The 11,080-nt window shown below is 52.3% G+C and overlaps 4 protein-coding genes across 4 annotated transcripts; 2 read left to right on the forward strand and 2 right to left on the reverse strand.

The window, feature by feature from the left end:
* Positions 1-1,894: 1,894 nt before the first annotated feature.
* Positions 1,895-3,614, forward strand: BROUX77_004876 (uncharacterized protein; the record flags this gene model as incomplete). The annotated part of the gene is made up of 6 exons (XM_073749686.1): positions 1,895-1,907; positions 2,066-2,097; positions 2,260-2,458; positions 2,714-3,173; positions 3,239-3,383; positions 3,471-3,614. 6 exons carry the CDS (start codon positions 1,895-1,897, stop codon positions 3,612-3,614), a joined length of 993 nt encoding a protein of 330 aa, XP_073605333.1.
* Positions 3,615-4,541: 927 nt separating this feature from the next.
* Positions 4,542-5,611, reverse strand: BROUX77_004877 (uncharacterized protein; the record flags this gene model as incomplete). The annotated part of the gene is made up of 4 exons (XM_073749687.1): positions 4,542-4,673; positions 4,742-4,831; positions 4,906-5,023; positions 5,217-5,611. The coding sequence occupies 4 exons, from the start codon at positions 5,609-5,611 to the stop codon at positions 4,542-4,544; spliced, it is 735 nt and encodes a 244-aa protein (XP_073605334.1).
* A 1,204-nt stretch (positions 5,612-6,815) lies between these two features.
* BROUX77_004878 (uncharacterized protein) lies at positions 6,816-8,793 on the reverse strand (the record flags this gene model as incomplete). Its single annotated transcript, XM_073749689.1, has 6 exons — positions 6,816-7,564; positions 7,624-7,729; positions 7,805-8,112; positions 8,172-8,240; positions 8,316-8,567; positions 8,643-8,793. The coding sequence occupies 6 exons, from the start codon at positions 8,791-8,793 to the stop codon at positions 6,816-6,818; spliced, it is 1,635 nt and encodes a 544-aa protein (XP_073605335.1).
* Positions 8,794-10,014: 1,221 nt separating this feature from the next.
* On the forward strand, positions 10,015-10,479 carry BROUX77_004879 (uncharacterized protein; the record flags this gene model as incomplete). The annotated part of the gene is made up of 3 exons (XM_073749690.1): positions 10,015-10,171; positions 10,230-10,277; positions 10,343-10,479. The coding sequence occupies 3 exons, from the start codon at positions 10,015-10,017 to the stop codon at positions 10,477-10,479; spliced, it is 342 nt and encodes a 113-aa protein (XP_073605336.1).
* Positions 10,480-11,080: the final 601 nt, after the last annotated feature.

Consider the following 11,080-nt stretch of genomic DNA (forward strand, 5'->3'; position numbering starts at 1 on the left):
CAGCAGAGGGTATCACGAGAAGCCAAGCGTGCCCCCGTCTGAGAGCCCAAGCCAGGGGTCAAACTAGTCCGACTCTGGACAGGAGTAAAACGGAGGCGTGAATGCCGAGGAAGAAGAAGTGTAAGGATGCCAACCAGCCAAGTGAAAGCGTGTGCTTGCTGTTAGTTACGCCTCTGCACGAACAAGCTTGGGATCCGGTTGGTGGCAGGGCTAAGCGACTGTCGCTCTTTTTTGCGCATGGAAAGCATTGTTTTCTCTTCTTCCGGCTGAGGGACGAAATGAAGAGAGAAATGAAGAAAAAAAATGTAAATGTACAGAGCGCATCGGCGTGGAAACGTCGGGCCGAAGTTTTTCGTCGTGGCTGTTTAGTTAGCTAGCTGCGGTACGTGGAACCAGGGGTTTTTTTTTTTTTCTTTCATGATAGTAGGCGCAAGTCTCCGCTGGCCCCTCCTGCCCCTCCCCTCCATTCTCCCTTCTCCATTGTCCCTCCGCATACGCAGTGGAAATGGGCTGATGGGTGTTTGAGAGGTGGCAGGTAGCAGTTGAGATTTGGGGGAAGTGAGGAGGCTCTGGAGGCGCAGAAAAATCAACATCAAGAGGCTCTTTGGAAGCGGGCATGTGTGAATTGCTGCAGAGTCTATTGGTACACATGTGTGTGTGTATTTGTAGGTAGGGGCTCGATGCGGAGAAGACAAGAAACCCCCGGCCGCCCGGCCATCCATCCATTCAGAAACAACCACACAACACAAAGCACAAAGCATACACATGCAACGCTCTCGATGCGGAGAAACAAACTGAACACCAAGCAGGTTGGAGGCCGTTGATCTGGTGCGGCCCCATCCCTTTTGTCCTGTGATAGACATTATGTGTAGAGTTACAGCGGGTTAAGGTCTAGGTCCAGGGGACAGCTAAAAGCTTCTCCAACTCAACTCGGGGCAACTTTGTTTGGTAACTGCGCGCTGCTATTAGTGGGGGGGGGGGGGGAGGCTTTTTTTTTTTCTCTTTTTTCTCTCTCTTTTTTACGTCCTGCCTGGGCTTTGTAATGTGCTCATCCTGGTTCGGTTGCCCTTGTCTCGACCAGCCAGAAAGTGCGGGGGACATAGGCGACTGAGACTGGAAGAAGAGGCTCGTTGAAAGCCAGCCAGAGCTGCACGTAATATCTGACGGCTATAGCAGTGGTGGATAAGGCACAGTGGCAGGTGCGAAGCAGTAACTACCTGCTTGACTTACTTGCGCGCTTTCATTCGTCTTCTTTTGCTTGTCTGCCCGCCACTTCCTGAACTGTGCTGGTCCTCAGACTTACACCCACCTTACAGCCCATGCCATGAATCCAAGCGCAACAGTGTAAGATGCAGGTTTCAAACAAGTGTAGAAGACCGCCAAAAAGCAAATCGAAGCTTGATATGCGTGCCAGTCACAGCCCGCGCTGCCTGCGCACTGTACGCACAACACTGTGCCGTTCTGCCAGTTAATGGGCCTGGTTCTTGCTCCGTGGCGCTGTGCCTTCCGATATTGGAGCTTGCACTTGCTTCTTTGCCGCGACGAAACCTGGCATCCCCAGCCGCAACTTCCTTAAATACCGAATGCGTGCTCCTTCCTCGTTTTCCATCCGCTGTGTCTCCCTCCTCGGCTCTTACCTTACTTTGCTTCCTTGTGCTAGCTATTTCCCTGTCCCTTTCTTTCCCTTACTTCTCCTCTCTGGCTTTTCCCCTCCCCCTCTCCTCTTCATCTCTTCTTCATCTTTCCCCTCTTCATTCTTCAGGCTTTATATATCCTCGTCCTCCCCGTTGTCCTCTTGCTCCTCTTGCTGCGACTCTCTCCTCTCTGCAAGCCCTCGCCATAACCCTCATTCTCTCTCACCTCTCTTTAACCCTCACATCCACACTTCACAATCATGGTCAAGGCTGGTGAGTTGTCATATATCCCCTTCATTATTGCCCATCACCTTTCCATACATCCTGCAGCTAGATGCTGTGAACTCATCAACAAGAAGCCCATTTATTGGCTCAACTCTTCTCCAACCCGCTCCTTTCATGCTAACATATCCATCGTTTGCTCTTCTCAGTTGTTGCTGGCGCCGCTGGTGGTATTGGCCAGGTAAGATTATATCTCTATCCCCTTCTTCAGAGCCTCTGAAAACAAAGCCTCTTCCGCTTCTCCGGATAAGACTTCATCCCCCACTCACTATCAATGGCCCCCGCCGGACTTTGTTGGAGAACGCTCGCTGACCATGCACTCCCTGTATCTGCTTCCGCCTAGCCCCTGTCGCTGCTGCTGAAGCTGTCTCCCCTCATTGACGAGCTTGCCCTGTACGATGTCGTCAACACTCCAGGCGTTGCCGCTGATATCTCGCACATTTCCTCAAAGGCCACTGTGACTGGTTACCTTCCCGAGAACGATGGCATGAAGGCTGCCTTCAAAGATGCTGACATCATCGTGATCCCTGCTGGCGTCCCTCGTAAGTCCATCCATCGCTACCACCTGCTTTTGTTGTTTTGCCGCACCTGAGTGGTGGCTCTTCGCTCCCCCCAACTGATTGCTCCCAAACGGGGCTCAGGACTATTCTATTGTGCCTTTTTATCGCTTTTTTTGCCTTCTTTCTCTCACATGCATATTGTCCCAACAATCGCCGTGTTCCTAAACCGGACCGCAAAAAAAAAAACTCCCACCTCTACTGCATGCAATTAATGCCTTACTAACACTCAACATGCAGGCAAGCCGGGCATGACCCGTGACGACCTTTTCACCATCAATGCTGGCATTGTAAAGGGTCTCATTGCTGCTGCTGCCGAGGTCGCTCCCAAGGCTTTCATTCTGGTCATTTCTAACCCCGTAAACTCAACCGTCCCCATTTCTGCCGAGACCCTCAAGGCCAAGGGTGTCTTTGACCCCAAGCGCCTGTTTGGTGTCACTACCCTGGACATTGTCCGTGCCGAGACTTTTGTTTCTGAGATTACCGGTGTTGCTAAGGCCAACCTGACCGTCCCTGTGATTGGTGGACACTCCGGTGAAACCATTGTTCCTCTATTTAGCAAGGTGACTCCTTCGGTCACCATTCCCGACGACAAGTACGACGCTCTTGTCAACCGCGTGCAGTTTGGTGGTGATGAGGTTGTAAAGGCCAAGAATGGCGCTGGCTCCGCCACGTTGTCCATGGCCTACGCTGGCTACCGGTACGTAATCCATACTCCTAAAACTTTTTCTCTAGGAAACGAAATACTGACTAGTGCCCAAACAGCTTCGCCGAGAAGGTTTTGCGGGCCGCTGCCGGAGAGAAGGGCCTGGTCGAGCCCTCTTACGTTTACCTGCCTGGTGTTCCCGGTGGTGCTGAGATTGCCAGCAAGACTGGCTGCGACTTCTTCTCTGTTCCTGTAGAACTTGGCGTAAGTGTTTTTTTCCCCTTTTCAACTCAGCAATTGTATTTCTTGCATTTTCCCACATGAAAGCTAACATGACAAAAAAATACACAGCCCAACGGTGTCGAAAAGGTCCACAATGCTCTCGAGGGTCTGTCCGCAAAGGAGGAGACCCTCCTGCAGGCCTGCATTAGCGGCCTTAAGGGCAATCTTGAGAAGGGCGTTGTGTTCGCCAACAAGCCCGCCGAGCAAAAGTGAATACTGCCCTTTTAACCCTTCCTCCCCTTGCATAACACACATCTCCTTCACCAACAGCAACACAGCGCACATCATCACCATTATTGGGACCGCCACATCTTATCAATTCTCAAGACCTCCTCCCTCCTTTCTACACAACAACATCCGCTCTCCTCCTGCTCTTGCAGCACAAGTTTTCTACAAAGAATAGCAACCCGCAGGTTGAGTTGTATGGCTTGACAATTATGTAGAAAGGGAGATGGAAGCCGGGCGTACCGTTATGATGGTGATCATTTGTTTTCTTGATTTCCTTTTTTGTTCACTGGCATGGGTAATGGTGGTACACATCTAGACCTCTTATTTGGCAAAGACAACCCGACTCATATTCCACATTCGTGACCGCCACGTAAATGAAATCTGCCATGTTTTGAAAACGGTGTGCTGATATGATTATTCTTCACTGTTATATAGGCTCTAAGTATGGAGGAAGAGATCTCCATGTGGACTCAGCGAACCTCGCTTTCGGCTGCCCGACAATATTATGGCAAAGGCGAAGTATGCTCGAGTACAAAATGCACGAGCAGTGTTTCGTCTGAACCACCAACATATAATACAGCTGTAAAAGGGCTGTGTCTTTTCTTTTCAATACTCTTTTACTCAGTACATACATAAATGATACCGCTAGTCTTTTTTTGTCTCTTTCATTCAACTAATACCACCAAGATGAGCTGCGATTTTGCAGATGCAAGCAATCTAAAACCAGGCATTGATGAAAAAGCGAATCGTAAGTAGGAAAATAGGGCACGGGAAAAAAGAGAAAAACAAAAGGAGGTGCCTTCATGTTTGGATATGTGTATACACGCGAGCAGAGAAAAGCTCTGCATAACAACGACGCTCGAAGAACAAGTAGAGAAAAACAAAAGAAATAAACATCTCGCCCCCCCGTCGTTACTGTTTTGCCGTCAGCGTTTTGACCTGGAAGATGGCCGTGGGCAATTCGCTCGTGTCGGCGCTGACGGTTGCGTCGATGCCCATTGCTGATAAGGCGCCGCGGACGATGCCGCAGGGGAACCAGAGGAACTATACGGGGAGGGGAGGGGGGTTAATGATGAGCCAATAGAGAGAGAGAGAGAGAGAGATAAACACACAGGTTGGGCGCGCACAACGGCCTGGCCGCCGGCTTCGGCGCTCATGCGGGATAATGGACGGAAGGTGTTGTCGGTGAGCACGTAGACGCCCTGGAGAAACGAAGGGGGAGTTTCTTGTTAGCAAGAACACGAAAAGAAAAGAAAAGCACATGGAACAAACGCACTCGGTGGTTCGTCTTGAGATTGTCGATTTGTTTCCGAAACACAAGCATCCACAGATCCTTGCAGAGAAACTTGATTACGTCCAGCGTGTCGTTGAAGCGCGGGCGGTCTTTGGAGAATCTGTGTAGAGCGCGCGCGCGGGGGGAGGGTTAGAGAGTGTGTGTTAGCGACAGAGAGGAAAAAAAAAAAAGAAAGACCGGGGCGCATGCAGTGCATTCCAACATTGCTGCTCATCCCGTGGGATGAGTTTTCCACATTGTCTGCGCATCGTGCCGGAGCGGATGGATCAACGAGCCGGTCCATGGCTGCTTACCTCTCGACAAGGCCCTGGCCCACGCGATACCCCAGCGACTCAAGCCGGTAGAACACGGCGTCCTTTTCTTCATCCTCGTCCATCTTCTTGACGCTGCCGGCGGCGGCGCCACCTACGCCGCGCAACCCCGCGCCCAAGCCTCCTCCCGGCGCCGGCGCCGGCGCCAGCGGCCCAGAACTAGCGCTGGCCTCGCCTGTAGTCGTGCTGCCGCCCGCTGCTGCCGCGCTCGCGCTAGCCTCGGCGGCCGCCGGCTCGGGCTCCAGGTCGTTGGTCACGCGGAAGGCGAGCGGGACGAGCTCGATGAGCAGGAAGTCGAGGCACGAGGAGGCGAGAAAGGCGGCGTCGGGCGTCGTGGCGGTGGCTGTTGGCGGGTGTGCGATGTTTTGGAAAGACATTGTGTATGTGTGTGTGTGTGTGTGGCAGAGGGAGGGAGGGTTGGTTCGGTTGGCCGGGAGCCCGTGAGGTTGTTTGGCGGTGTGCGGGGTGGTCCACGAGCCGCAGGGGATGGGCGGGTGTAGTAGTTGGGAAGCGCTATTCGGGTATTTGCGAGCTGCAGCTTGTCGCGCCTGGTTGGAAGAGGTGGTATCGTCGGTTGTCGCTTGGAGCTTTCGGGCTGTGGGCAGCTTGAAAGCCGGGCTTTTGCCAGTTAGAAGCAAGGCTGGGCGGGGAATCGGCAGAAGATGAAGATAAGCCACGTTGGTTCGGGGACGCAGAAAAAAAAAGGTCAAAGACTGTAAAAGTATAAGCGCGGAAACAACGGCCAGAGGTATCACGCTTCTAGCAATCCTTGTCTTTTTTTTTTCTTGGGGAGTAGCTTACAGCTTCACGATGCCCAAACTTCTTGTACAAATGTTCCAAAGCCAAATCCAAGCTGGATGTCATGGGCCCGCAAAGCACGGGCAGAAAACGCGGGCGGTGAGCGAAGCTAGAGCCAAGCCCCATTTCGGTGTTCTCTGTGTAACTCGACGCATGCCAACCGCGAAAACAGCAGTTGCTTCCGTGGGCCGTGGGCCGTGATGCAGAACTACAATTGTGAAAACGGCACATGCAAATTTAATGCGACATTGCTTTTTCATTCTCTTTTTTTCTCTCATGTGAAAAAAAAGCTTCATCAAATATGAAGCCAAAAGCAGTGCTCTCTATCTCATATAGGCTGCAGATAAGACAAAACAGAGCAAGACTTGAAAAAACAAAAATGAAAATGAAAAATGAACCACAACACGCAACTCAACAGACAAGATACCAGAGCATACTAAATCAAAAAACAGTGCATTCCCCTAAGCAAAGACCAAGAAAAAAACACATGGCACCCCTTGCTTATTCCAAATCCATGATCGCAAAGAAAATTCCAATAGCAACATGAAAAAAAAAACAAAGAACACAAAGAGACAAGAAGCAAGAAAAAAAAAGGGACAACAGAAAATGCACATTCCACGCGGAAGAGAGGGAGAAAAAAGAACTGAAAAAGAAGAAGAACAAAGGATCCGGGGGGGGGGGGGGGGGGCGAGTCGGCCAAATACATGGAACACCGCCGAAATACAGTCCTGTAACAGACAAAGACCGCCAGATTCTCTCTGACGATGCTGCTACATCTGGCGCTCAGTAGTCCTCGGCCTGTGGCGCATACTGTCCCAGCAGCGGCGAGCACGAGGCGTACCACGACGGGGCCTGGACGTGGTTGATATCGGAGCTGGTGGCGCCCGTTGCATCGACCATGCCGAGCAATTCGGGATGGGCAGACAGGTCATCAAAGGTCTCGGTGGTAAAGGCCAACTCGGTGGCCTGTCTCTTGGCCGGCACGTCGTCGTCCTCGTCGTCAGAGAACGTCAGATCAATGACAACTTTGCGCTTGGTGCCGGCACCAGCGCCCAGGCCGTTATCCTGGTTCACGGACGGTGTTGTTTGCGCGGGCGTTATTGAGTAGGTGATGTGCTCCTCTTGTTTTGGTGAGACAAGATTCTCAATGATCAGGTCGTCGTCGTCGTCGTCGTCGTCGCCGGCGTGAGCGGTAGGCTGGGATGTGTTGTTGAGTTTGAGGGCAGGCACACCCCATTCTCCAGTTGGCTCGATGGTCACTTGCTCTAAGGACATTGCCGTGGTCTCCAGAATCTCCAGGACATACTGGTCAATAGCCAGCTGCTCATAGGGAGTGTACTTGTTGCAGATGGGGCATTGCCACGTGGGGGCTTGTTGTTGTAAAAGAAGATATGATTCTGCATCAAAGCATTGTATGTGCCGGCAGGCAGTGCCTCGGCAGGGCAGTTTTAGCCTGGAGTAGGATAGAGGGCATTTCAATGAGAGCACTTGTGAGGTGGCCTCAATATCCGGGTCGTCCAGAGTTTTGGTCACTACAAAGAGTTAGCGACCTGTCGAGAAGGCCAAATGGAAGACACCACTGGCGACTCACGTTCTTGAATGACCGAAGCCTTTGTGATTTTAGACCGATTTGAAATAGTTTTCGTCAGCTCATCGACGGAAATGGCCTTGCAAACATACAAGGCGAGGTAGAAGTTCTGTACAATACGAGTAGAGATGATGGTGTTAGCTTCCGTTATTGTCACAGCTGCTATAGTCAAGTGGCCACATACCTTGGTAGTGTGTTCGTAAGTGAAGTCAATGTTGTTGTTGTAGCTTGGTCGCAAACGAAGGTGCTCCGTGATGTCGGCTGGACGTGTTGAGCCAGGCCGCTTCTTGACTCCGCGTAGGTTTACGCGTAGGTCTTGTCCATTTACGCGAATCTGAGACTGTTGCGGGAAGGCAATGTCGCGGTTAGTCGTGTACCCATCGGCACAAAAGACAAAGATGCGCATTCGATTGTCGTTGGCAACATTGGCAAGATCAGGGTTATCACCAAGCCTCAGGGTGACGGTGACTGTGTTTCTGTGAGAGGGGAAGACTACAGTCAAGGACTATTAGTATCAATGTATGCTGCCATGTCGTGTGTTGGTTTCTTACGAGAGCATGTCTTGACGCTGCCAATTTGCGACTGTATCTCGTAGAATGGGCTTGGCTTGAACCCTAGGCCTACTTCGAGTTAGTACCAGTGTTCATCATACAAATGCCACCATCGGGCTTGTCCTGCGGAATATCTCAACATACAGGGATCTATCGATGGTCGACTGGGTCCTCGAACGCTGCCTATTGGCCATGACGGGCGGTCAGCAGGTGACATGGACACTGGTGTGCCTTGGCTATGTGTGCCTATCGACCTGGAATGATATGTATCGCCACCATATGACGAGCCGGATGTTCCTGGCGGGTTTGGAGGGGGCTTTCCGACCAAAACGTGGACATCGGTCATGATCTGATAGAAGACGGCCACATTGTTATTGTTGACAACATCCTGGATGACTGCGGAGATCTGGTTAGAGCTGGCTGGTGGTAGGGCAAAGTGAGGTGAGGGAAATATGAGGGACCACTACTAACATTGGGAAAGTCTCTTTTGCTGCTCGGCTTTTACGCCATGTTTGCTCAGACCCAGGGAGCCCAAAACAACCGACAGCTGCTTGACTCGTAGTGAGTTGCCATTCACTGCTTTGAGCAAGGAACTTATGTCCTGTTGCGCGATGTATGACATTGTGAAGGCAAGCTCAGGGACCTCTGATAAAGCTAATGAATGGAGGGACGGGCGTTGGCCCGACGGGTATTGTTCGCGGCGGCACTTCGTCTGTTGCCAAGTCGGGAGGACGGTTGTCGAGCCGGCCAATAGAGTCCCTTACTTATTGGCTTCCGCCTGGTTTACCAGTAACAAGTCGCAGCGAGACAGGGCCTTTCGGGCCAGAGGTCGATAAAATTCCAAGAGACGCCGGCGCATACAGAGCCAGAAGTATGAGCCAATAGGAGCGACACCCGTTAACGGGGAGTGTGGATAGACCCGTGTGCGGCCGCCGGTTGGCGGGTATCGCCAGACCAAGGTAGCCAGCCGAAGCCGGGCACGGGTTATCTGCTGGCCAGTCCAGAGGCCCAAGAGCCCAAGACAAGAGACAGCCAGGCGATGCACGGCGAAACCTGCACTTGTAGAGGACCGACAAAGAAATCGGAGTTTGGCCTCGGGACGCGGGCGGGGATGGCTTCTAGGCAGCCAGCAAGCTCGGAATGCAGCGGAGGAGACAAATGGAGTGCGGCGGGGGCAAGGGGCACAGAGGGGGTCGATTGGAGTGTGGAGATGTAGAGGCACAGTCGGTGCGAGCTGGGAGGCGTGTTGGCGAAGCGTTAACCGGGCAATTTGTCGCGATCGACGGCGTGACGAAAAACTCATCGACGGACGAGGAGGCTGCAGATGAGGGACACGGAGCCTCGGCGGCGGGTGGCTGGAGTCAAAAAGAACGAGAGCAAAAAAAGGCAGATATCAGCCCATGAAATCAAGCGAAAGCAAGTACAGGCGAGCGGCACAACTTCAGGGCTGCAGATGCAAAGCGGGAGCTCCAACGCACGCCAAAGTGCACGCAAGATTGATGTCACTGGCTGGCGCACAGGGCGGTGAGACCCGGCAGAACTGCGATGCGACCGGTGGAAACTGCGAGGGCCCAGGGTCTGGCGCGCTGAGCCGCCTGGGGCCCATGCAAACCCTAGTTGCCGAGAGTGGCGCTGTGGCGCTGTGCAACAACAGTTAACACCCAACAGGCTTATCGGTGGCGCGGCCCCACACCGCTTTCCAATCCTGGCGATTGTGCCGATTTTTTTTTTTCAGTCTCGATCGCAGTGAAGTCGCAGAATAACCAACAACCCGCCAACTTTGAAGTTTTCTTGCTCTCGTTCTCCGCTTATCTCGACAAATCCTCCCCCAGTCTCCGTCAAAATGGCCAGAAGCTCGCGTTCCAGCGCTATCAAGAACAACAACTCCAAGCTCAAGAGCAGGGTTTTCGGCCCCGTTGAAGATGCCCGCACCCAGCGTCTCTCGGCCAAGCTGCTTGAGCTGGCCAAAGCCGCGAAGCCCGTTGTCGATGTGAAGATGGGTAAGGCAGGACTTGAAGCGGTGGCTGCTCAAGACTAGATATACTAATATTCTCCTAGACGATGCCGTTGAAGATGAGGAGCCCGAGACCAGCAAGACTGGTGACGGTGAGTACTAAGCCCTGTCACATGCCAATAAAACTCGACCGGAAAAGTTCCTAACACCTTTGCAGACATGGAAGTCGACGGCGCTGCCAAGGCCAAGACCTCAGTTTCTGCCAGCAGCAAGCGGATACTCAAGAAGCGCAAGTCCAAGAAGTCCAGCATAGTCTTCAAGACCTTCAAGGAGCGCACTCGCGGCAAGAGATGAGCCGTGGGCCCCGTTGTTTGGTCATGATTTCCTTTGCGCTTTCTCTCTCCCTGTTTCGCTTGTGGCTTTTTGATCTGGCTTTGCCATCCACTATCATCTTTCTCTGGCACTACATGCAGAATGGTGCCAGTAGTCTGTCTGTTCTCACTATCGCAATGTTGGCTTTTGGTTTTGCTGGGAACGGACGCTTTGTTGTGCTTTTTAAAAATGATACACCCGTTCTGATTTCGTCTACACTGGTTCAGTTGCTTCTTCTATATACCGGGCGAGACCTTGTTGCTTTCCTATTCATCGTGCGTGGTCTGCTGTTTCTATTCCTCTAAGTGAAACCCAAGGCCTTTATGCCGCCATCTAGTTACCAGTACGAAACTTAACAAATCAATCTTGACGCTTCTAATATGCCCCCTAAACGCCGTTTCGCTGTACTTTTGTGAAGCTGTGGTTACGATCATGAAATGCAAATACGGCCTCCCTCCAAAAAGACCCACTTTCTTAAACCCGGCCGGCTAGACAGGATGAGCATGGCTCGGCCGGCCCCACTTTTCACGGAAGTCCTGGCAAGGCAAAGTTGGACGTGGCTTTTCTGGCGCTGGAGTACCGC

Source organism: Berkeleyomyces rouxiae, assembly GCF_048999995.1.
Source record: "Berkeleyomyces rouxiae strain 22BRR77 chromosome Unknown BrBRR77_ptg000004l, whole genome shotgun sequence".
Classification (NCBI taxonomy): domain Eukaryota; kingdom Fungi; phylum Ascomycota; class Sordariomycetes; order Microascales; family Ceratocystidaceae; genus Berkeleyomyces; species Berkeleyomyces rouxiae.